We start from the raw sequence: 26479 nt of genomic DNA on the forward strand, positions 1-26479 counted from the left end.
GCTCGAATTGCGGGGCGGTGTTAACTTATCATATCTAAATGAAGCTGCAATTATTCAACAATCTCATCTACATGAAAATAAGAAAAAAAATAGCAACAAGATACAAATAAATGGCAAGTCATCGGATGAAATTCCTTCACTCCAGTTGAAGCAACACATTGATGAAGACCTTTAGGATTCGATGAGCTATGAAGATTTTTCAGTTACAAACAACTCATCATCTTCCTATCATTTATTGCACTCTCTGCTAGGATTATAGCATGCATTCTAGACTCTTCCTTTGCATCTATATAATGGTCTTACTTGCTTATGTCAAGACGTGAAATACAACGTATACTTCTGGAAAGCTTTTCTTCTTCTTCTTTATCATGGCTTTTCTATAATTTCTTTCAGTTACGTAGAAATGGTACTCCCTCTATACTCTTCCTTTTGTCATCTTCCCTTTTTTTTCAGTTACGTAGAAATGGTACTCCCTCTATCCCAGCTTAGAGACATTTTATTTGGGCACAAAGATTTAGAAATGAGTTAAGAGAAGATAAAATGAAATAGGAGAGAATAAAGTTGGATAGATAAAAGAGAATAAAATAGACGAGGAATAAAGTATGAATCATTAGATGTTTTGTTTTTTCGTAAAAAAGAAATGACTCAACTTAGTTGGAATATTACAAAAAGGAATACGACCCACCAAGGTTGACACGGAGGGAGTATTTTATTCCTAGACCCCATACAGAGCAATCAAACCACCTATAAGAAATGGAGGGAGGGAGTATATCTTATGGCCTGGGTTTTCTCCGGCCTATGAATTACTCGAAACATGTTTGTTTTGCAAATACACGATCGAAGGGTCTCTTGGACCATATAGAAAACTTCTACGAGAACTACAATATGCAGAATTTAAGATTTAAAATACACAATTCTCTCTTTCACAACCCACAAATTCAATCCACGTTCACAAGCCCCGATTTCCCCAAAATTTATAAACCAAGTTTACAAACCACGTTAACAAGTTCAATCCAAAGTCACGTCCATCAATTAAAATATACTCCCTCCATTTCCTAAAATTTCTTACTTTACCTAAGTATAACATTTATCATGGAAAAAAAAAAGTATTTCTTTAGTCCCTATTAATTATTTCATTTTTTTTCCACTTCCTAATAGTTTTACACTCTCAATATATTATTTCACTTTTACTATATTTATCAATTGGACTATTCCACTAACCCACTGCACTCACATTTTATTACTCCCTCCATCCATCATTAGAAGTTTCATTTCTTGGCGGCATGGGTTTTAAGAAATGTTAGAAAAAGTGAGAGGAAAAAAGTTAGTAAAATGTTGGTCCCACTTGTATATATTATTTTTAAATGAAATGTGAGTGAAATAAGTTAGTGGAATGTAGGACTCTATTACTATTTATGGTAAAAGTGAACCGAGACTCCTATTCGTGGACGAACTAAAAAACGGGACTGTTATTCGCAAACGGAGGGAGTATAAACCAATATACTCCATCCATCTCACTCTAAGTGACACATTTTATTTTTTGAGATTTCCCACTCTTAATGTCACATATCTAAATATAGAAACATTACCTTATATACTTTTTTCTTCTCTCTTACTTTATTCTCTTCACTTTACTCATAAAACAACACTACATAAAATCTCGTAAAGAATTAGAAATAATCCACTTAGAGTGGGACGAAGGAAGTATAAAAGAAGAATTTATATTCACTAATTTTTTCATTCACTTCCTTTTACAAAGTTAAACAATATCATAATCTGAGCTGATAAAAAATTAGACATTTATTCAATTATCGAGGAAGTATCCCATTTACTTTTATAATTTTTGGTGAGTAAACTTCTTATTAATCATTATACGCACTATTATTATAGAATTAATATATAACGTCAAATATATTCTTAAACCTGCACTTATAAAATAGGACCATTAATGGAACGGGGTGAATTACCGTCTCCTATTTCTTGTGTAGCATATAGCATTATTGTTGACCCACAAAAATTATTTTTTGTGGACGAGCTAATTTTGGCAACCGGCATTTAAATTGAGGTGGTCGTTAAATTTAACTAATTTGTAGCCACCTAAGCCTACGATGGCACAAGAAGCTCATTTTCCACATTCAACAAAGAATACTTTTTCGCTATGGCGCTGAATCTTGGAAGTGCTTCCACTGCTCTCCGTCCAAGACTCTTAATTTCTCCCAAGATTTCAAGGCATAAAATTGGGCTGAAGCTCCACCACACTCCCTCTCCATCTTGTCTGAAGTCGGCGGCTGCGCTGTCTGAAGGAACTGAGAGCAAACTTGCGGAGGAAGAAGACTCACCTACTTTTTCTGGTAATCACTTTCATTATCTTCCTAATATATTTTATACTAATGAATTGAGTTGTTCCAAATTTATATTGGGCACATTTTCATCTTAGTTTTGAGATTGATTGAAAACTAAACTGTTTTTGTGGTGGTGCCAAGGCAAATTGCTATTCATGAAAATGGTTGTTTTGATTATGTTATGTTCTTCAAATTATCCAAATTTTATAAATCCCTAAATCATGTTAATAGTGCTCTAATAGTACTTCCTCTGTCCCTATGTAGTAGGGACGTTTTCTTTCGACACCAGATTTAAGAAAAATTGTGTTAAGTGAGTTAAGTAAATGGATAATAAAGCTGGAAAGGAAAAAAATAGAGAGATAAAGAGAGAATAAAGTAAAAAAATACGAAATGATTCAGCTACAGTAGGACAACTTAAAAAGGAATACGATTCAGCTATAGAGGACGGAGAGAGTATTAAGGAATATCTTAAATTAGGCAAGGATGAGCTTCAATTAGTGTTTCTCCTAAATTTAAAGCATAGGCAACTTTGATGGCATTTAAGGCCTTGTTATAAGTAAAAAAAAGTATTTTGTGATGATTATCTACACTCCAAGTCAATGGTACCAAACAGAGCCTGAGTCAAGTGTTTTGAGATGTAATTTTAACTGATTTTTGTATCCTTGCTCGCTGATTATAGGGTCGTCATCGACTTCAGCTCGGATTCAGATGGATCTGTTGGATCAACTCACATCTGGTGGAGGAGCCTCTGCCCAAGGCTATGAGAGTGATGGTGGACCGACCATACGCGAACAGCTTGCTAATTTGGTTGGAGACCGCGATGACGATTTCACTATCCCATTAGGTAAAAATCTGAAGAAGGTGACTGCCAAGTTCCTAACCACATCACAAAAGAGAAACATTAGGAGGCAGAGTTATCTGAACGAAGTATCTCGGAGGAATGACTCAGTCTTCTTTGCCACTATTGGTGCCTTCGTTATCCTCCCGCCTATTGTCATTTTAGGAATAGCAATTGCAACAGGTTATGTGCAACTTTTCCCATAAACATATTATAGTGAAATTGCTTTTGCCTTGTAAATTTCTCTACTTCATCTGATAAATCTTGGTTGTTGTTCTTTCTTGGTGTTTCTTATGACCTAGAGGAAGCATGAGACGTCGTGTCTAGTTAGTTAGATTTTACGGATATGAAGTCAGAAAATGAATTGAAATCCAATAACAAATTCAAATATGGTTATGTTACTAGAAAAAATCACATGTATCATCAACATTGTTCTTTGTTTGTTTCTTTCTGCTGGCATGTTGGAAACATCTCTCACTCACCGATAGATTGCACCGGTTTATTTCCTAGGATTTTTACCTTTGTTTCTGAATATGGTGCCATTTGTCTTAGTGGATGTAGAGGAAGAGTGTGAGAGATATCTGGCATAGTGAAAAGAATTGTCCAAATCCTCACATTCTTTAAGCTTCTCTTGTGATAGGCTTGTAGGCATGTATATTTTGAAAATTCCAAGTAAAGAAACAATATTTCCAACTAGCCAGTCAAAAAATAAACCAAATATTCTTGATTTTGCTTCCCATGCAATCAAAGAATATCATAAAAACACACATTGTCATACTCACCTAAATATATGTCTGTGCTTGTATGCATACATTTTTTAGTGCATTAAGGTAGAATCTTTACCTGTGCTTGTAAGTTGTAACCACATGATGACATAAACGGGTAGGCCTACTCTGGTGAACGTTGTCGAAGTATTTTATTGGCATTACAGCTGCTGCTGTAGCATGTTTGCCTGAAACTACCTGATATAAGATTTGTTGTTGATGTTAAATATTGGTAGAGTAATTCCCCGATTAAAGATGATTTGCACCAAGAACACATAATGATAAGTGACTTTTTGAAAAATGATAAGTGATTTTTGATACTGTTGAGAAGTTTTCCATCAATAATCATATGTAGGAGAAATCCATGGAGCTTGATCTCGAATGACGTTCTGGAGTCAGCTGAAAATCACACGCACACACAGCTGGCCCCGGTTCTTAAAAACCCGTCGTTAAAACTCCAACTTTGAAAAGAGATATAGATTCTAGTACTCAAAAATGTTGCTTGCATCTGTTGCTAGAATGGTTGAAAGTTCTAACAATGAGGCGATTGATGGTTGGAGATCAAGAATGTTGAGACCTACATGTATAGCAAAAGATAACAACTTCTGTAAAGAAATCATTTTTGAAATGAAGAGGATTTCAACACTTGAGAAATTTGAGATTCTGTAGTGGTCTACAAAACGTTTTATAGTGTAACATTATCTTCTGATAATCCCACAATGTTCAGACAACTATAGTATTATAATGTAGCATATGCCTTATGAAACTTTCAATAAACTTTGTGAGCAGCAAGTGTGCTCTCCATCAGCCTCATCACAAAGTGCTGCGAGCACCCCAATTGTGCTCGAAAATCTCCTCAATTTAGTGGGAAATTCAGCCATCTGTTGTGCTTGAAAATAATTCTATTCTACATGAAATATTTGCGAGCACGGCAGTCCCGTGCCATAGAAATTGGCTGAAATTTTCATTTCAGAAAATTGTAAATTCTATTTTTTTCATAAAATTATTTATTTTTGTAAATATTTGTAATATTTTTTTGATATTAATACTCCTTTTGTCTCATATAAATAGGATGAATTTCCTTTTTCGTCCGTCTCATAGAAAGAGTCCATATCCATTTATGACTCAAACCTAGACTCAGTCATTGGACAATCAATTCTCGTTTCAAAAACCTTAATCCACACAATATTAATTGGTATCAGGCAATAACGATACATCCTGAAACAAGGCAATTTGACATGTTCGGCGTCTTGGAAAGGGATTATGTTACGAACTCAATTCCCACATTGGTTGTGAGAACAACTGGTGTGGGGTATATAGATTAAAATGGGCTCTCCCTCCTAATAGACTAGCCTTTTGGGTTGCGTTCATCCGTTTGGTCTGTATCAATTGGTTTCATTGAGAGCCCAAACGACTCGGAGTGGAGGCCGGGCAACGAACTCGCCGTGACCAACGACTACGTTTAGGCCCGACTAGGAGTGGTGGCCGTGCAAAGAATCCACTGTGACCAGCGAGAACTCGGAGTGGTGACCTAGCAACGAACCAGTCGTGACCAACAAGGACGTTGGCCGTTAAAGGAGGGTCGAATGTGTTGGAACACGTGAGAAATTAGAAAAGGCTTAAGCCTTCATTTTCTAAGTCTTTTGGCTTTTCACTCCTAATGTAACCTCTAAAATGTTTATGAGGTGTCTTAATGCCAAGACCTCTCATGTGGTCACTCATATCCTATAAATAGGTGCTTTTGAGAGATGAGAAACACCAACCAACAAATCATTCTCTCTTCTATCTAGCTCTCAAGCATTCTAGTTCGCATTGCATTGCTCGTTCTCACCTCCAATTCAAGTTCGTCAGTCCCTACAAGTTTGAGGTGCTTGAACTCGGTAGGAGGAAAGTCGTTTCATCTTTGGAGATGCTGCGCCAATCCGTGAGCACTAGGCGAGGCGTATCTTGCCTTGCGGAGAGAGGGATACCTGGACTCGACTCGAAGAAGATAATAGTTTGCATTCTTGTTACTTTCATTGTATTTACTTTGATATATTTACTTTCTAGTTTTGGTTCTTTTGTAATAGCAAGAGTTTACCTGTGTAAAGGCTACAATATTTCCAACAGTATGTTACGGACTCAATTTCCACATCGGTTGTGAGAACAACTGGTGTGGGGTGAGCTCTCTCTCCTAACAAACTAGTCTGTTGAACTGAATTCTCATGTTTGGTTTGTATCAGATTGGCTACTACATGCATACAAGTGGGTTAAGAGTTTAATTACACCTTAGATTGAAAACAGGGGACACTAACTAAACTAGCCAGTTGGCCAAGACGAAATGAAGAACAAGACAATTTAACTATACGGATCTACGGAAAATGCATTAAAAATATGAGAGACCTGCCACTAATTAACTAAACGGACTAGGCAAACCGAAAAGTAATTTCGGACCACAATTTCCTAACTAATTGAAAAGGACAAAAGCTGAAAAGGTAAACATGTAGTGCAGCAAAGCTGCGGGAACAAATCAGATTTGATTCCTAAAACGATTCTGTACTATTTCATCTCCGAGTAACTAATGAAAAAAGCCTTATTAACCATGGATGAAATTTAGACGAATGAAACAGAGCTTTGAAAGTTCAGCGAGAAACATGATGAATATTTAAAACATTAACTTAGGATCCACGTGGACTGACCATTTTGTATAAGTAATGAAATAGAACAGGCCTAGATCCTTATCATTACCATCATTTATGCGATCCACTCAAAATAACTCTAAATTTGACACTTCCAAAGAAAATTCAACTGCCACAAGCATCCAACACGATGGAAAGGAATTAAGATATCCCGATAACAACACAAACTTTCTTAACTTCCAAATATTAGCAAGATCTAAGTCCATATGCTGTCTCTTATCCGTCTCTTAACCGTCTCATCTCTTCACTATTCATGGGCCCCACTGTACTTTTCACCTCATGTCTTAACTAAGAGACAGCATCAGCATCCCTCCATCTCTTAACCATATCATCCTTTAACTATTCATTCAATTTCATATTTTATTTTTATTTCCAACAAATTCAATTAATATTTCATTGAAATATTAAATTAATACTAATAATTCATTAAATCATTAAAAACCACAAAAATTACAACATCCGAAAATACGAAAAATACATAATTGAAATCCTATGGAGTATTTTTAATTTTAATTTTAACTTTTTAATTTTCGATTTTTATTACAATATTGAAAAATACAAAAATTAAAAATTATAATATTTTAATTTATTTTATTTTCGAATTTTCCTGATTTTTAAAAAAAACAAAAAAAAACGTTTTAAACGGATATAAACGAATGCACGAACCGGAGCACGCCACGTCGCCAAGGCGCGTGACGAGCTGTCTCGAGGCCGGCCTCTTCCACGCGCGACACGCGACGAGATGTCCCGTCTCGTCGAGACGAGATGGAGGCCTCATCGTCGTCTCGATGCGGTCTCGTCTCTTCGAGACGAGATAGAGCCCGCATCGAGACGCGATGCGGATGCTCTAAAACATTTCATGGCCTAAATGACATTCCAACACAAATAGCAACATGCGAACTACGATCAAAATACTAGAGAAATCTAAATACTTGAAAATGCAAATGTAATTTAAATATACATAAATGTAAAGAGATGGTTTCTTCACTCCTAAGAGCGGTGGCACACGACTTCAAACTAGGATCAAGCATCAATGGTGACTAAACGATGGATTCCCCCTCCTCCAGGTATGGACTATGGACACAGAGCTTTGAGAGTGATGCGAGTCATCTTTCGCAAAAGTCCCCCATCTTTCATGTGGGACACTCCCTATTATAGGACGGTTGAGGCTCCTATTCCTAAGGTTGCTCTATTATGTCTTGACATTTGTGTCCTTGCAGAGGTTCCCTTCTAAAAGTTTATTTCTTGATAACTCTATGTGGTGTCAGCTATCCACCGGAGATGTGTCCACTTGGTCACCTTTTTGATCAGTTTGCACTCCTACGAGTCTACGACCATATGACTTTTATCCACACTAAATTAACCAGTTTGTGCACTATCTCCTCAAAATATGATATCTATATATATGGATCTTATATACTCTCTCTATCCTAAGGAAATAAGCTTTTTAGGATTGACACGAATTTTAATGTGTAATTAGTAAAATAAGAGAGATGAAGAAAAAGTAGTTGAAATTGTGTAGTGGGTGGTGGGACCATAAATAATAAAGTAAAAGAGAAGAAGAAAAATGTTTACCATAAATAGATATGGATTAATTGTATGGGACGGACGAAAAAAAAAATGGTCTATTTCTATGAGACGAATGGAGTATATATATATGGTACAATAAAGTACCATATGGGTGAATATTTATATGAATCTAATTCGAATTATTTTTCTATAACAAAAATATCATATATAAATAATCTCATGTCCACTTTTCGTAAAAAAAATACCACTTAAATTAAAGTGGAGAGTTTCTTCAAACAACAAAGGGCTACAAAGGGCTATATGTCAACTATTCAATCAAATGATTAGATAAAAGTTGACATAAAAACCAACACGAAACATTTGTTCTCATGAATCTAAACAATAACAAAATTAAAATTTTGATAAAATAAAAAAAAATTATTTTACACTTCATTTTAGTTCACAATAGTAGTATATTCTTCACTTGGAATTGTAGACTAAGAATCTCTACCTATTCTCGCAGTCATTTTTTCTTACTATCCTTTTTATTTTATCAACTATGTATTAAAATTTATATAATTTCAAAAGTTTTTGTTTTTAAAAAACAGAAATAGTAGCTTACAAATGTTAATATCTCGTTGTCCACCTTAATTTCAGAATTAGTTCTAATGTATTATAGATTATCCCAGCTAGGGATTATAATGTGGATCAAACGTGAGGGGAGTGTTATATTACTAACTCATAACTTAATTGTTAACTACAACTAAATAATAGCCATTAAATTTTCAAACTAAGAGCTTAGATCATTAATCTCTAAATGTAAATACGATCAACGAAAAATGTCAATAACACCATAGGATTAATTCCAAAAATATCAATAGGGGTATTAATGTCAATCAACTACATGTTTATTTATAACTAACTTTTAAATGAAATCCCAAAACTTTAAATTCGTATAACATATATCAAATTAAAGATAATTTCATAAGGATTCCAACGATATCCTACATGCAAATGTTCCAACGTCAAAATTTGAAAAAAAATTCAAAATTTTTTAATTTTTTCGTACAATGCAGAAATGTCATCATACTATATAAAATATGTCAATATAATACATGTAGAATGTCAATATAAGCAATGAGTTAACATTCTTAAAACATTGTGTTGACATTTTCAAAGCATTGTGTTGATATTTTCGAAACACTATATTGACATTTTCATCCAAAACCCTAATTTGGAGTTTTTTTTTTTTATCTTTTTTATTTTATTAATAAAAACGAAAATTACACGTGGCAAATTGTAGACCACACGTTTTCTAAAATCCAATGGCCTTAAATTAGTTGTAGTTAGCAATTAAATGATGAGTTAGCAATTGAATAGGGGTGTGATCAATTGCTAACTTTCTTAAGTTGCTAACTCATCAACGCAGTGTATTAAAAATGTCAACACGATGACATTAAAATGTCAACACATAATTTTGTTGAACTTCAATATAATGTGCTGATATTATGTGTTGACATTTTGATGTTACCATATTGACATTTTTAATACACTATATTGATGAGTTAACCGAATTAGCAATTTAAATAGTCAGCAATATAACACATCCCTATGATCTCTTTGACTAACTAAAAAAATCGCACACCATTGTTTAGATGTAATCAACTCAATTTAATCATTTAGGAAGAATCAATCCAAGTAAATATGTAATACCTAAAAAAATATAAATTAAATATAGAAATAATTATAAATACTGACATGGTTCAGTGAACCCTTATTATCAATCGCAAAACTATACTAGAATATAAAAAATGACTGAAAACTAAATTCACTGTATATTCACTATTAAGGATTAATAAATAGCTGATCAGTTTGGAATTAAAAATAATCTTTAATCTGCCTAGTTTTAATGGTGACACGTTACACGTATAGTTGAAGAAATTATAGCAAAAACTACATAATTTCTGTTGGATTAGATAATATCACCAATGGCACATAATAAATATGAAAATAAAATAATTGTTAAATTTATCAAATCAATTACTTCAGTTTTTATAGCATCCATAATAATGCGAACTAACCAATATAGCCTAGCAATAAGACTAACCACAAACACCTCCTGCCACATCGCTAGAACTAACCACAACACAATAACAGCCTAGCACTAGGACTAGCCGACGCTCTGACCAATAAAACAAATTGACAAATACGATTAATTCATTTTAATTGTTGGTGTTTATCAAATATTAAAAAAATGAAGTGCAATGAGTTGTAAATATAGAATATAAATAAAAAAATAAAAAAATCGGATCGGTATCTGCGCAATAGGGGACTAACGATCGGCTAGCGATCGGCTAACGGTGCTAGGTCGCGGATGAGCGCTCGTCCTATTTCGGGACGTCCGTCGCGGTAGCCTAACGCAACAGTAGATATCCCCACGTCCTAACCGCTAGTCCGTGCTTTAGTCTGCTCTTAGGTAATTTCAATATGGTTTGGTTCAAGTTTATCAAATTTTTGGAACTATCCGGTTTGTTACGTGTCATCCACAACCACACCAGATTAGATTGATCTTTCAATATAAATTAAGAGTGGTCACAAATTTTGCTTATAACAACTATTCTAATATAGTTAATGAAGCTTGCATTTTTTTAGCCTGCTTAACGTAACTTTAATATATATCCACGATCCTTTTATATAATCAAACTCTTTCAAAATGAAATGATGTGTTTTATTCAAATAATACACGTAATCCATTTATTTATTACCCACCTGTCTATTTCTTATTGATCTCTATAAGCTTGTGGATATGGTGGATTTAATTTATTCTTACAGGTGTAAGTAGGAAATGAGAAGGTACTAAACTATTAAAAATACTCCATCTGTCGCATACTTTAAACATGAGGACCATATTGAATAACAAGGAAATGAAACATGAAATTCATTTTACTATTTCTGTATCATCTACCGTCTATTTTCGTGATTGAATTTGATTTTGGATTGGTCCAAATATTTTGCGATAGAGTGTTCTCGATTTCAGTCGAATTCATCCCACAATATCACTATAATAATAATAATAACCTTTTCATATTTTTTCAATTTTATTGTATTGGAGTCGAATTACATTTTAACAATTTCGTTATAATTATTGACTCATTTTTCGGGTAAATAACAATTTCTAATCTCTCTTAGTTTATCTACTAGTACTTTATTTCCTATTTACATATTCACTAAACGCCATTTTTTTCAAAAATGGGTATGTAAAAAAATATGTTAGTAAGTGGTCACTTACTGTAAAATGATGTGACAAAATTTTGAAGTATCTAGAACACGCATCTACCTATGATGTCGTATGGATAAATGTACCACTGAATAAAATAGTTGCTTTTTTTTTATCAAATATAAATATTATGCATAAATGAAATTTCATGCCCCGTTACAAATTTGTGTGTATTTATATCATAGTCGACATTGTTGCACTAGTAAATTATAGTTAGTGAAAAAAAATCTAGTATATGATCATAATTTTATAGATTCGTGTACTAAAATTCATCAATCATAAGTCTAATTTAATAAAGATATAAAAGCATCGCAATTGGCAATTATTCATAGCTTATATTAAAATATTAGTAAAAACAAAAACACATCTCTAGAAAAAAACAAATAATAAGAACAAAAAATGAGTGTGAAGCTATAAAATGCGGCATACGAAAACGCTAGCAATATTATTAGAATCTGCAAACGTTTATTTATTCCCCAACATTTCGCAAAGCTCAACTTGAAGTTGTAGAGACACACCTCCATTCTTCATAAAAATGGTTGAGTTTGAAGATAAAGATAAATTATCAGATGCTCTCCTCAGAGATGTTGAATCTTCATCATCAGATTCCAATGCTTCCATCAAAAGAACAGATTCCAATGCTTCCATCAAAAGAACAGGTCACTCCAATTTAATTTCCTTCAATTATCTCAATTTATTGCGAAATGAGCTCTTTATGGTGTGTGTGTGTGTGTGTTTTTCTTTCTTTTTAAATTTCAAATTGTAGACCATTTGAGGAATGTGAAGTAGATTGAAAAATGGGAGCTTCTTGAAATTGAATGATGTTTTTTCTGCTACTTTGATTTTATTGGAAAAAGACTGGATTTTTGGGGTTTGTGTTGATGGCTTTTGTTGTTTTGGATGTGAAGGGACTGTTTGGACGGCAATTGCCCATATTATAACAGGGGTGATTGGCTCAGGAGTGCTGTCATTGGCATGGAGTGTGGCTCAGTTGGGGTGGATTGCAGGCCCTCTCAGTATGGTGGTGTTTGCAATTGTCACTATTATTTCTTCCAATATTCTTTGTGATTGTTATAGATATCCTCATCCTGAGGATGGCCACATCAGAAATAAGTCCTATGCTGAAGCTGTGGGTTCTTATCTAGGTATACTATAATCCTGCGTTTCGTTGTTATTACTAGATATCTCAACGAGAGCTTGCCTATTGCCAATGATATTGATAGATAATGCTAAACTGCTGCTAATGAGGAATTGCAAGGATTGGAGAAGTTCACATTTCCTTTTCTTGACCAAGTTGTTTAATTGATGGATTTGGAGAGACCATGTTATGTTCTCTTGTTTTTTGAGATGAATGAAAGTTTTGAACAGCCCTAAGTAAAATGTTCATGGCAGGGAAGAAGTGTATGTGGGTGATTGGAATATTTCTTCACGAAAGTTATTTTGGATTTGGAATTGCATATACCATAACATCTGCAGTCAGTATGAGGTATTTCATAGTGCCATTAGATCTGATTTTGATATTAGTTTGTTCGATATTCTGCAATCTAATCGTATTGATGAGGTTTCAGAGTAATATTTAGCAAGTTAGCGCTTGTGGTTTGTATATCGTTGAGTGTCACTTGGAAATTATGTTTCTTAGTTCTCCTCAAAGATCTCCCTGATCATACGTGCTTAGTTAGTTTCGAAATCCTGCAGTTAGTGGAAGTTGTCACCAACTGTTCTAACATAGTTATGTATTATCTTTTCTAACTTTCACTTTTCGATTTATAAGGCTTTAGAAAATATAAATTTCAAGAAAATATAAATTCCAAGAACCTGATTTCCCACAACCTCTAATGCCTTATATGTATTACACATCTTTTTGTATCCGTAGTTCTGAATTATCTTTATGATCATGGATTATTTAGTTTCCGAGTTTTGCTGTTTCAGGGCTATTCTGATATCAAACTGTTACCACAAGGAGGGGCACGATGCTCCATGTGAATATGGAGACAGTTTGTTTATTCTCTTGTTCGGAGCCGTTCAGCTAGTATTCTCTCAGATACCCAACTTCCATAACATGGAGGGGCTCTCGATAATGGCTGCTGTCATGTCTTTTGCTTACACCTTCATCGGTCTGGGTCTTGGTATTGCGAAAGTAATAGGTACCCTTTCAATTCATTTTGATGCCTTGTTACATCATGTTTTTCAAATCTTGTGTTAATCTATGGCACCAATGGAGCCGCTAAAACTTCTTTTTGCATCTATGTTCATCATTAATCGATGTATCTAGATTTTGGACTCCGGTTTAACCGGGTGGCTTTGATCAATGCAGGAAATGGACAGATCAAAGGCGATATTCATGGTGTAACGGCAAGTAGTGCTATTCAAAAACTGTGGCTCTCGTCACAAGCATTTGGAGACATAGCCTTTTCGTTTAACTACAACATAATTCTTTTGAACATTCAGGTTAGACGCCCTTTCTAGTCTTGATTATTTCGTGAGAAATTTCCGAGAATCTTAAATACTGAAAAGACAAACTTGCAAATGAAGGACACTCTCAAGGGACCTCTTGAAGAAAACAAGACGATGAAGAAGGCGTCATCTTCAGCCATACTTATCACGTCCTTCTTCTTCCTCACCTGCGGATGCTTCGGGTATGCTGCTTTTGGAGATGAAGCTCCAGGAAATCTTTTGACAGGCTTCGGATTCTATGAGCCCTACTGGCTCGTTGACCTTGCTAATGTGTGTATTGTTCTTCACCTCGTGGGAGGTTATCAGGTATATCCTATCCCTCAATTCTCTCTATTGTTTATTTGCTACTCGAAAGATTAGAACCACAGTGTTTATGTCGTATTCATACATGGATTTAACAAGGGTGGATGCATCGAATTCTTCGTGCAATTGTTTCAAGAAAAGCTACTAAAAGAATGCTTACATATGCAAAGGGGTTGTATATTTGCAGATATTCAGCCAGCCATTGTTTGCAGTAGCTGAAGCAGAGGTGGGGAGGAAATACCCGGATAGCGGGTTTGTGCACAAAGAGTACACAGTGAAGATCCCACTGGTGCCTAGTTTCAAGCTGAACCTTCTCCGGCTGTGCTTCAGAAGTGTGTACGTTGCAGCCACGACTGGACTAGCGCTACTCTTCCCCTACTTTAACCAAGTGTTGGGAGTGCTCGGGGCATTGAATTTCTGGCCGTTGGTGATATATTTTCCAGTGGAAATGTACCTGGTACAGAATAGGGTGAGAGCTTGGACATGTATATGGATACTTCTCCAAGCATTCAAGATCTTCTGCTTGCTCTGCACCATTTTCGCGTTTATCGGCTCGGTAGAAGGCCTTATATCCAACAAATTAAAATGAGTGCCACCATGATTCTCTTGTATTGGAGCTTTGAACTCATATTTTGTGACTGTAATTACTGAAATAACATGTGCTGTTTTGTAGTGAGTATTTGGGAAGTGTTTTGTAGAACATCAACAGAATATATCAATCGATATAAATCTGTATTTGAATATTTCCAAATATGGGTTTGATAGTGGAATTGAATATCTTAGGTAGTGCCGTTGATGAAAATAGGGTAATCATGAGAAATTTTAGTGATTCACTATGTATGATCAATGATTATGCTTATCGACCTCAAGTTTTACGAACATGGGATTACCTTTTGTGTGGACTATTTCATGTAAAAACATGTTAAAATTCGAAATCACATTTACATGTACGTATTAAAAATCACATGTTCATAGGATGTACTTAATTCATTAATATTCCACCAACAACAAATGATGCATATGGGCTATTAATTATTTATTCACCACACCAACAAAATCTACTCCTTATGTCCCGTAAATTGTGTCACACTTTTACCGAGCACGAGTTTTAAAAACTGTAATGAAAAATGAGTTGAAAAAATTAGTGGAGAGTGGGTCATACTCTTGTATATTAGTTTTATAATAAAATGTGAGTTGAAATGAGTTAGTGGAATATGAGGTCCACTACTAAAAAAAGTAAAAAGTGAAATGTGGCAAATTTTTATGGGACATACGAAAATAGAAAAATGTAATAAAATTTAAGGGACGGACTGAGTACCTATACAACAACATTCTCAAAAACATTGTTAACATTATTTTAATACGTATAGCCAAGCACAATAGTGCTAGTTATTTATTTACGAAACATTATTATTTCTATTTGAAACATAATACCACCAAGAATATTCGTTTTTCCGATCACATTTTATACTTTGGTGGTGTTTGGTTTTCTAGATAAAATAGTACCAAGATATAATTTAAAATTGAGTTGTATGACTATTTTAGTTGGAAGATATTGACTATGACTAATTATCCCATATTTATTCATTTAAGATTGAATTGTTGGATTCAAACTCATGAACCAAATATAATAAGTATTTAATTGAAATACAATCTTACGTATCTAACAACCAATATATATGTGTTGGATTCACAACCAAATTTGTTTGGACTATGTTTTTTTTTTGTCTGAGCACTTTTGGTGCTTAGGAATGGATACTCTTTCCAAATTAATTGTTTTTGCTGAATGCCCTTCGAAGTAGCTTATCAAAACAGAGTAATGCGGCATTTCAAATATTATTTCACGTAAATCATTTTTTTTCTTTTTTGTTTAAGTTTGTCACATATAAGTACTCTAAAGTGACATATTGACATAACAAATATTTTAATAAAAATTAATGTTATAACAAAACATGATTCTTATTTAGAGACGGACTCCCTCCGTACCAGAAAGATTGTCCCAGTTCATTTTTTGCACTCGTTTTGCAAAAATAATAATAAATAGGTAAAGTTGAAAGAGAGTAAAATAAGAGAAAGAATAATGTAGGTAAGACTATTCTCTACATTATTCTCTTTTTTACTTTACTCTCTCTCTACTTTAATTACTCCCTCCGTCCAACAATAGGAGTCCCATTTCTTATCGGTGCGGGTTTTAAGAAATGTTAAGAAAAGTGAGGGGAAGAAAGTTAGTGGAATAGGGTCCCACTTGTATATATTAGTTTTAAATGATATGTGAGTGGAATGTGTTGGTGGAATGTGGGGCCTCTTTACCATTTATGGTAATTATGAACCGGGACTCCTATTCGTGGACGGACCAAAATGGAAAAACGGGACTCCTATTCGCGGACGGAGGGAGTATTTATTATTATTTTTGTAAAACGGGTGTGAAAACAGAAATAGGACAATCTTTCTGGGACGGAGGGAGTATATTTTATGAAAGAGTCATAATATTTTATGAAAGAATTAAATTCAAATTTAGTCACTGGAAATATACTTTGCACATAAACATATCGTAACAAATCTCTGAATTAGAGTATCATATTGATTCCCAAGAAGAGCATAAAACACTTTCTTTAGTCATTTTCTATAATTTCTTCTCTATTTCCTCTCTCACACAACTTCTCTCTCATCTTTATTTTTCAAGTGATACAATTTTAACGATATTTAACTTTTTATTGTTTTGGGCTGAACAATATAATTTAATACAACCTTAAATTTAATATTATAGTATTTTTCAACTCAAATTTATGTTATTTTCTCAAAAAAGTCAATTTCATTTTAGTTTAACGAATGATATTATATAAAATTATATTATACATATATCAATTCACATTTACAATATTGGATTTTCAAACTTAGCATTAAGATATTTATCAATTATTAACATATTATATTATAATTTTAATATTTTTAAATTATGACAATGTAATTTTAATATAAATAGTACTCATATGATAATAAGTGGAAAATTGAGATAGATAAAAGTTTTGTGCATTTTCCCATTGTAAAAGTTAACCTGCCTTGCATCCTATCTAACCTCCTTCACACACATTCCCAACCCAAATTCATTTTACCCCTTTCTGTCTTCAGCCCTAATTCTGGTGATGCTTGCGTATCATTGATACACAGACACGTAATTCTGCCGCCAGTATATTTGGAGGCGACCTTCTCCCGGATTCACCGTCAGTCTTCAAGACTTCTCTCCGATTGAAGTTTGTCGACCAAAGTAGAATGGTAGTACTTCTTAATCTCCAATTTAATCTTTATTTTTTGTCGTCGTTTTGTTTGAACCGTATGTGTATCTATCGAATTACATCTTAAACTGATTTCTCCAATGTTCAATTGCTTAGAATTGGCTTGATTTTAGTTTTATTGGAAATTTCTAGTGCCTGAATATTTATGCGATCAGGTCTTAGGTTTAGTGAATTTTCACCTCCATTTATCCGTTGTCATTGTAAAATTCGTTAGGTTTTTATATTCTGCTTTTGCTTTTGCTTTTGCTTTTGATAGATGTTAATATTGGTTTTACTGTAATGTACACATAAAATGCTATCCTTAACTTCATATTGTGGATGCTCCTGCTCTGCATGGAGCTTCGTCTTTAGATCCTATTTGTTTTGGCTAATGCTTTTCTTTGAAAGGATTTTCCGTTTAAATCTGTATTGCCTCCTTTATTATCTACTTTGTTTACCGTCTTATTTTATTCACCACATTGTAGTCTTTGCTTGTACCATGCGCTTGCATATATATTTATTTTATTGAAATCAAATTGCTGTATTTGGCGTGTTTCCTTTTTTCTGAATGTTTGTTGTTCTTTCTGCATTTTTTGTTGGACTCCAGTTTGCAGGACTATCCATATTTAACTTACTTCTGTAAATAGCCTAATTATGTTAATGGTGTGTTCGTTTGGAAACTATATGCTCATCTTTTAGGTTGATTTATGTTATTTGTTCATTCTTCTATAGAGCTTCAGAGAAGGAAGAGGCAGACCACATCGGGATTACCCTTCAAGATCAGAAGATAGATCCTACCATGGGCGGGGGAGTAATCCGCCTTCAAGGCACCTCTGGGTTGGAAATCTTCCTCATAACTTAACTGAAAGTGATGTAGCGCATCACTTTTTACACTTTGGAGAGCTTGAGAGCATTGCATTTCAACCAGGCAGGAGCTATGCATTTATTAATTATATAAATGAAGAAGATGCCTATGCTGCCTTTAAAGAGCTTCAAGGTTTTGGTATCGAAGGCAATCCACTTAGAATTGAGTATGCCAAGGCGGTTAGTTTTGCCAATCTTTGTCTTATTTCTTCTGGTACTGTATTGATGCCTTTCCTGTTCTGCTATTCATTAACCCCCGTTCAAGTTAGGGTGTTTGTTATACTGCTGAAGATCCCAAAAAAAAACACACATGGAGATTCGACTCATTGCACAATCAATTCTATCTCATTCTTTGCATATCAGTTACTATTCATTATTCAAAAGGTTCCACTCTTCTTATCTTCCATTGCAACATCAAAGGGGACGCCGAAAAATAGACACTTCATTAGGCTCACTTTTAATTGATTAAGATGCTGATCCGGTGTGGAATTACTTAGAACAAGTTCAGGTAGCTCTTGAAAAACATCTTACATCAATCCATTCCAAGGTGCTGAATCAATGCCTCCTTTTTACACGTGATCTTGCCATCAAAATACGGATTCTTTGTGCAACTCTTCTTAAGTGGAAACATGCCTAAGTTTTACCTGTTACTGCTCTGTTTATCATAGATGCAATATTGCAATTGAAAGAGCACACAATTTAACATGTGGAACAGTTGCAGCGAAGTACTCTAATTCACCCAACAAAATTTTCAGTTGTACTGAAAAAGGTGAAACACCATTATAGACCAGAAAATCAATAATTTGTCACGACCCATATTTGACTAGACAAATTCAAACTACCTCTCCATTAGAAAACTGCAAAACATATTTGATAGGTTTGGAAATAATGTGAAACCAGATAATTTTAGTGATTGCACTTTTGCACTAAACAGGGATTAGGAGGACGTAAGATGATTCTACAATAGTGTTGATTTCAGTTAAGAGTTTGGAGGGAAACAAATTATTCATGCACGCATCATTCTAGAAATCCATCCAAGAGGATTAAAAGGGACATATTTGGTGCAAAGCCTTCTTTTGTCTTGTCCATTACACCAAATTTGACAGTTTTTAGGCGGATAAATTTCCTCTAAGTTATAGTATATTTGTAGCAAAAATTATAAATTGGATTTTGGTATCCATAAATGATGTCATTCATGAACTTATGCTGGCAGATAAATTAGATTTTGTACTTCATAAAATCATGCTTGAAAATGCCTGAAACCACTTTGCCTCATCCTCGTCTTATCTTAGTAGTTTCTTGCGGGATCTTGCAGGATAAAGTTATCTAAAATAGGGTCTAGGATGTTCTTGAGAGTGTATTTTACTGTTACATGTATAATTTGTCAGAAATCCTGTCTAGTAAATTCTGCATAAGATGAAGAAAGCTATGCCAAGAAAAACTTAAGGATTAAATAAAACATATCTATTGCTGGAAAACTAGCTCTATTTCTTATATATGTGCATCCGGTAGCCAGAAAATTCAGACTTTATATTCTTGTTGGTTGCTGGGATCTTGCAGCACATGAATAGGATAAGCATTGATCAGCAGGCTCTCTAAGGCATATATCCCCATGCATGTTTCCAAAAGTTGTAATTAGTTGAAATGTGTAGAATGACTGGAGTTGTGGTTTCCGTTCCCCAAACCATAACATCCCACTTTATGGTCTCAGTTTATCAAAACATTGCTACAAAAAGCAGCATTTTGCAACTTGGTGGATGTGCACAACTAACTTAGACTTGTTACAACAAGCAAACCTCTTATTGGCTTCTACTTGCTATTCAAATCAAGCAGGACTTTTCATCTCAACACAATGCTAATACGCAACTTTATACCCTCACAGCTGTATATTCACGTATTGAACTTATTGTTCGGCACTGTTACTTCTGACCAAACACCGCAAGTAATATCTGATCGTGTATTTTTCCATGTACCATATGCAATTCCATTGCATCAAACCAAGCATATCGTTATTATGCTTTCCCATAGCTTGTACGGTTGTTCCTGGTAGCCAGTGAGTGCATTAGAAACTCAAATCACTTTCCTCAGGAAAGTGGAAAACAATAAAGATGAAGAAAACAGTCTGCATATCTCTAATGATGCGATATATCTAAGTTCATTTCATAGTGATGAAACATATTTGGCCCATGATACATGTATCCTTTATGCTAATCTGTTTTTAGAGAGATGAAGATATATTGTTCATGGTCAATGAGTTGAGCCACATGTATCCTTGGATGAGTTCAGCTGTCTGGTGAAATCCATGCCTCCAAAGAAATGTGAAGGTCTAAACTGTCACCACAGTTGCCCATTCCTGATATATAGCATTGGTGTCGTATGCGTGATATGTACCAAGACTTCAGGATGGGGTCAAAAGAGTTTCTGTTTCAAAAAGCAAAGTACCTTTAAAACATAGTCACCATCAAATGCATGCCCCATATTAGTGCATCTCAACTCCAACAAAAGAACGAACATCACATACAGGCAAACGTCAAAGAAAAGCATGTGGAGTCAATGAATGAAATGTAAAATGCAATTTTGAAACGAATTAACCATAAACCTATGTATCTGATTCTTGCTCTGATTGATAAACTTTTCCTACTAATTATTCCAACTGGCTAGCATTCTGGGTTTAGTTCAATAACATGCTTGTCAGGCGAAAGAACACATGAATGTAGTAGTGTGATTCTCTCTGCTGTTGACGATAAGCAGAATGCTGTTTTTGAAATATTTTCTCAGCATTAATATTCAGCTGTGACGATAATGGTGAAGTTGGTTGCTGCATTGACACGTAGTTCTTGGTTATATAATAGCTGCAGCTAGTCATTTTATCAAGATAACCTAAGAAAACACATGTAAGCTGCTAGACACTCATCAACAAAACTTTTCGAAGGGTACTTAGGATTTTCTTATCTTTTATTGGCCAATATCTGTATATAAGGGGATAATCGAGTCTGAAACCATGGACTGATGTATAGGCTGAGGTCTGCACTTGCTTCCATGTTTTTTAATGAAGGCTAGGAGACCCTAGGTTTTTGAGTTCCTTTATAATTTCTTCTTAACCAAGGTGCACTAAAAATGTGCAACTCATTGAACTTTAAGCACGTGTGAATAATTATGGTTAGGTGAGACATTATTTGTATATTTGAAATTATTAGGAATGTCAGTTAAGGTAGGAAAAGATTGTTTTAGGGGCAGGTATTGTTCTCAGGCCATCGCCGAGTATTCTAAATACTGGTGTTAAGGAGCAAAGCCATAGGTGACCCGGAGATGAATTCTTTTGTTAACTTTTTTAGACCTCAGAAGCTGGAGATCTTTGTGAATTACACTGGTTCAATCTTTTTGTTCACTTGAGATTTGTGCTGGATGCATCTCCCTGTTTAGATGCTGTATGCAGGATTTTTTTGTTGGTACCCTTAGCTCACACATGTATGTACAAATTTAGTGTATCCATTTTATTTCTTTCGAGGGATTTTTCCTGAATCTTAGCTCATCTACCATCAAGCGAGTGAAACAATGTGAAATCCTCTGTTACTTGTGGTCGCAAAACTCAGTATCAAACTACTGCTTGAAGGCTTATATGTTGCTATTATGCTGAAACTATGTAAATCTTCTGTTTGTTTGCATAATTGAGACCTTTTCCTCTCTTTTGTGTTTCTCAGCATTTTGATATATTATCTGCTAGTACTTTTTTGATTTGGAAAGGTGTCAAGGTATCATGGTTCATTTTTGCTTCTTCTGTTTTATGCCACGGTGAAATAAAATTTCTTTCTTAGAATTTAGGCACTGCTTCTCTGGTCCCAAAATGATATGGATAATAGTAAGGTGGACTTTTCTTTTCAGTACTTTCCCAATTGTGTTTCTCTCAACTCTCAAATGTATAGAATGTAAAATCTCTTTTTTCTGACTTTTCTAAAGTAAACCCTGATATGTCTTATTCGAGAAGAATCAGTGCACATTGACCTGGGGGCTAGAACATGTGTATGCGTTTGTGTGTCTGTCACAGATCGGGAGAGAGAGAGAGAGAGAGTGAGAGAGGTTGGAAGGCATCTAATGCAGTTGCATCTTGAACAATTTAATTATAGATTAGGGTTGCGGAAGAAGCATTGACTTTTTAAGTGTGATTCAATAGTTGTAATGGAGTTCAAATTTGCAGGAAAAATCATTAGTTCCACCACGTGATGCAGACTACCCTGAGCGGGAACAGAGGGACAATTCACATCCCAGGGGACGAGGGTCTCCCTTCTCCTCGAGGGATGCAAGAATGCGTTACTCTAGTCCTGAGTCATTACATCACAGAAAATCCAAGACCAATGACAAAAATGCAGAACCAAGTGAAGTCTTGTGGATTGGATTTCCTGCCCAACTTAAAGTAGATGAATTTGTTTTGAGAAAGGCCTTTTCACGGTTTGGTGACATTGAGAAGATAACTGCATTTCCAGGCCGCACTTATGCATTTGTTCGATTCAGAGATGTGATGGCGGCCTGCAATGCTAAAGAAACTCTGCAGGGTAAGTTATTTGGAAATCCTCGTGTACATATATGCTTTGCAAAGAACGAGATGGGGCCATCAAACAGAGAGAGGAACTCAAATGCTCCTCCTTCACCACACATTGTAAAATATGGACGGACTGAATATTTTGATTACTTCCCATCTGATAGGGAGTATGGTCATAAATCTGGGGATCCCAGCATCAGATCTCCTTCTGTGTCACATATGGATCGTCGTGATCGTAACATAAGGAATAATAATTCGTGGTCCGGGAGAAATGATATCCATGATCGGAGAAGATTCAGCGGTCAAGGGTCTGAGCTAGGGTTATCCCCAGATATTTATGATCATCCCCATAGCCCTTCAAGAAACATGAGAGTACGTATTCGTGAATTCTCTCCTGAAGGTTATCCTCATCAAGGTCCTATGTATGATGATCCATGGGATTTACCTGAAGATGTCTCTCTCTTGCATGGGACAAAAAAACCGAAGACCATCACATTTCCTACTGATAACGAGCTACCAGATTTTCCATTATCTGATTTAGAGAAATCAAAACGAATGCCTTCTCGAAATATTCCTCAGTCTGGTCTCCTTGACAATGATGACAATTCCAGACATTCAGGTTATAGACCGATTCCTGAGCATTTGATGAACACTGGCCAACCATTTATGGAAAGGGGTGATCATTGGAATGCACCATATGACGATTTTCAGGTTGCTCCTACACCGATGCCTCCCCTTGATCGGAGAAAATTGACTCCTGACTCACGTGGATCTTCCTCAAAAGAAGTGTGGAGGTGGGAGGGAATGATAGCCAAGGGAGGAACAATGGTTTGCCGTGCTCGCTGCTTTCCTGTTGGTAAACCGCCAGACATGGTCCTGTAAGTAGTAGCTGATTATAAACCTGTTAAAAGAATATGGCGACTGCTGAGAATTTCTTGAATTTTTGTGCAATTGGCGATAGCCTTTTCATTACCTATTTCACCTTGTGCTTCTGTATTACTCATGAAATGATCTTGGATGGTGCAGGCCTGAAATTCTCGATTGTACAGCGAGGACCAGCTTAGACATGCTTGCAAAGCATTACTATCAGGCGGCTAGTGCTTCGGCTGTATTTTTTGCCCCAGCAAACGATCCCGACATTTCATATTACAATGAATTCATGAGCTATCTTGGGGAGAAGCAGCGGGCAGCTGTCGTGAAATTGGATGAACGGAACACCTTATTCCTCATACCTCCTTCAGAGTTCTCTGAAAAAGTTCTGAAAGTACCTGGTAAAGTGAGCATCTCTGGTGTTGTCTTGAGAATAGATCCTTCTGGTTCTAGCTATGGATCCCTCCCTCCAAATGAAAACCGGGAAACTTCATTCAACTCGTTTCAGAATGACTCGGTATACCAGAATCAAGTCTCACCCTCGCTGCCTTACTTGCCGCCTCCACCACCTCTTACTGGATATGAAAAACCTGGAACTGTAGCTCTGATTCCGGGGAATTCATCTTCAATTAGTGATATGCGTTCTAGTGATGCACATGGGCATGATTATGATCGGAACTCGAATTCCAGTATTAGAGATATTACACCACAGGCATCCAATCCTCCAATGAGTTCCATGGGTCATCCCTACTATTCAGTTCCTCGACAAATGCAGGAAGCAACTCACAGTAGCTATACACCTGGTAACTCTGGTCTCCCCAGTGGAAATGGAAAGTGGCCTATTCAGGAAAACCCTTCTATTCCTTCACCATCGCCTGTTGCAGGTCTCCCACCGGAACTGGCTCAGCTGGCGTCGTCTCTTCTCAGCCAACAGGGACACTCGAGCTCCGGAGAGTATAAACCATCAGGAGGAAACCTCAATCAACCTGGATACCTGCACAGAATGCCCCAAAATTACGGATTACCTAATGATCAGATGTCATCTGATTTCCCACCATCACAGTATAATAATCAAGTGCGGCAGTTGCAGCAGCAATCGCCAAACTTAGTTGCATCCCAGCGAGAGGCTCAGTTAACTCACCAGCAGCAGCAACAACTTCAAAATGCGGAGCAAGATGATCCCGATGCTGACCCACAGAAACGTCTGGAAGCAACGCTGCATCTCGCTGCAGCTCTTCTTCAGCAAATCCAGCAGGGAAAAGGTACCTGAAAGATTGAAACTGTTTGTAACATTCCAGAGTTTATATCAAAACCGGCTTACTGCATTGCGTTACCTCTTGTACTTTTCATGGATTGTTATATAACATTAGATTAGATTGGAATAATATGTGGATAAAAGGCATCTGGATTTACACATTCATTCTTGAAGTTGGCTGTGTGTTTTTTTTGTTTAAGCAGATAGGATTCAGGTTACATGCCTCAATTTTTCTGTAGCGTTGATTTTTAATTCAATTGAGTATCTCTATAATGCCTTTTGTGTTTGTGTACGTTTCCGAATTCAATCTATACAACCTTGCAAAGCTAGTTATCTACATGATATTGTTCAACTGTAATCGATTTTGTAGTGGATTAACGGTCTTTGATAAATTCCAAGAATTCACTTCCGCTGCCTTCTAAAATCGCCCATACCTCGTTTTACAATACCACACTTTACTCATTCTCTCAACTCAAGGTGGGGACCAAATTGGTTAATAACCGAATCAATTTGTCAGTTAACCGATTACCCAAACCGATTGGTTATTCTACTAACCGATTGGTTTTTTTTTTATCTAGTAAGTTGTTAATTGAAAATAACCATAATACAATTTTGAAACTAATTTACATTTTTCCTATGGACCATTTGAATCACCCATGAGATAGCGGTAAGTAGATCCAACATTTTTCATTAGCATTGTCCTTTTTAAAATCGATGATCTTTCAGATAAAATGATTAAATTTACTGGTCTTTTGGAATTTGAGATTAAATTTGTAAATTTACTGGTCTTTTAGAATTTGAGATTAAATTTGTTGACATTTCAGAATAGGATTAGAGCATGCAAATTCTTCAAAATAAGAGATTTTTGCTTTTTTTTTTTTTTTCAATTTCCATTTTTATTCTTATTATTTCCCTCCCAATATTTATAAATTAACCAAATTATCCACATAAAACTTAAACCACAATACTTTAATACGTATGGTGTACAGACAAAACAAATCTATTCTAAAATTCTGAATACAAAATAGAGAACAAAAATTCACCAAGTATTTCAACTTTGAAACTGAGTATTCAGGGGAATGTTATTTGTCCATGTCTATTATTGTTCATTCTTCAATCTATCTCTCATACTTAAATTTGGTGGGATTTTCTTTTCTTGCTTCTAACTTGTAATACGTTTTTAAGTCGTCATTTTTTGAATAAAAATTTAAGCTTGTGAGTCGCAGTTCATTTATTTTAGAATATGTTTTTCAGCTGTTTTGAAAATAATCTAATCTCAATAAAATAAAGAAATGTGATTTTTTTTTGTTTTCAGAATTATAGAAGAGTTGTTTTGTCTTGTATGCGATAGGTAGAAGAGTTAAACAATTGGGGTTTGAATTTTATGTAATAATTTGGTCAATTCATATATGTTAGCGAGGAAATAATAAGAAAAAAGAAGAGAAAAAGAGAAGGGAAAAAAATAAAAATAAAATCCCTTATTTTGCAGAAATTTGCATATCTCTGATCCCATATC

General features: G+C 35.2%; 3 protein-coding genes across 4 annotated transcripts; all 3 read left to right on the plus strand.

Moving 5' to 3' along the window:
- The first annotated feature begins 2088 nt into the window (after positions 1–2088).
- Positions 2089–3457, plus strand: LOC125212878. The gene is made up of 2 exons (XM_048113162.1): positions 2089–2351; positions 3022–3457. The coding sequence occupies exons 1-2, from the start codon at positions 2159–2161 to the stop codon at positions 3384–3386; spliced, it is 558 nt and encodes a 185-aa protein (XP_047969119.1). The 5' UTR covers positions 2089–2158; the 3' UTR covers positions 3387–3457.
- An 8390-nt stretch (positions 3458–11847) lies between these two features.
- On the plus strand, positions 11848–14951 carry LOC125212312 (probable amino acid permease 7). The gene is made up of 7 exons (XM_048112439.1): positions 11848–12067; positions 12317–12553; positions 12801–12894; positions 13338–13552; positions 13723–13856; positions 13941–14168; positions 14353–14951. The coding sequence occupies exons 1-7, from the start codon at positions 11944–11946 to the stop codon at positions 14752–14754; spliced, it is 1434 nt and encodes a 477-aa protein (XP_047968396.1). The 5' UTR covers positions 11848–11943; the 3' UTR covers positions 14755–14951.
- Positions 14952–17247: 2296 nt separating this feature from the next.
- LOC125213555 (flowering time control protein FPA) lies at positions 17248–25249 on the plus strand. Of its 2 annotated transcripts, XM_048114169.1 has the most exons (5): positions 17248–17438; positions 18170–18481; positions 22497–23716; positions 23865–24511; positions 24593–25249. In XM_048114169.1, exons 1-5 carry the CDS (start codon positions 17436–17438, stop codon positions 24976–24978), a joined length of 2568 nt encoding a protein of 855 aa, XP_047970126.1. In that variant the 5' UTR covers positions 17248–17435; the 3' UTR covers positions 24979–25249. The 2 variants fall into 2 exon arrangements, with proteins under 2 accessions (XP_047970126.1, XP_047970125.1); XM_048114168.1 differs by having other exon boundaries at positions 23865–25249.
- Positions 25250–26479: the final 1230 nt, after the last annotated feature.

The sequence above is a fragment of the Salvia hispanica genome, chromosome 3 (genome assembly GCF_023119035.1).
Source record: "Salvia hispanica cultivar TCC Black 2014 chromosome 3, UniMelb_Shisp_WGS_1.0, whole genome shotgun sequence".
NCBI lineage: Eukaryota > Viridiplantae > Streptophyta > Magnoliopsida > Lamiales > Lamiaceae > Salvia > Salvia hispanica.

Bases quoted from the DNA above. Each gene is read 5' to 3' on its own strand.
- LOC125212312 (XM_048112439.1), top strand. From the start codon at position 11,944: ATGGTTGAGTTTGAAGATAAAGATAAATTATCAGATGCTCTCCTCAGA. The intron at 12,895-13,337 runs GTATTTCATAGT...TTGCTGTTTCAG, and splicing joins ACATCTGCAGTCAGTATGAG to GGCTATTCTGATATCAAACT. The intron at 14,169-14,352 runs GTATATCCTATC...GTATATTTGCAG, and splicing joins ACCTCGTGGGAGGTTATCAG to ATATTCAGCCAGCCATTGTT.
- LOC125212878 (XM_048113162.1), top strand. From the start codon at position 2,159: ATGGCGCTGAATCTTGGAAGTGCTTCCACTGCTCTCCGTCCAAGACTC. The intron at 2,352-3,021 runs GTAATCACTTTC...CGCTGATTATAG, and splicing joins AGACTCACCTACTTTTTCTG to GGTCGTCATCGACTTCAGCT.
- LOC125213555 (XM_048114168.1), top strand. The intron at 18,482-22,496 runs GTTAGTTTTGCC...TCAAATTTGCAG, and splicing joins GAATTGAGTATGCCAAGGCG to GAAAAATCATTAGTTCCACC. The intron at 23,717-23,864 runs GTAAGTAGTAGC...TGGATGGTGCAG, and splicing joins AAACCGCCAGACATGGTCCT to GCCTGAAATTCTCGATTGTA.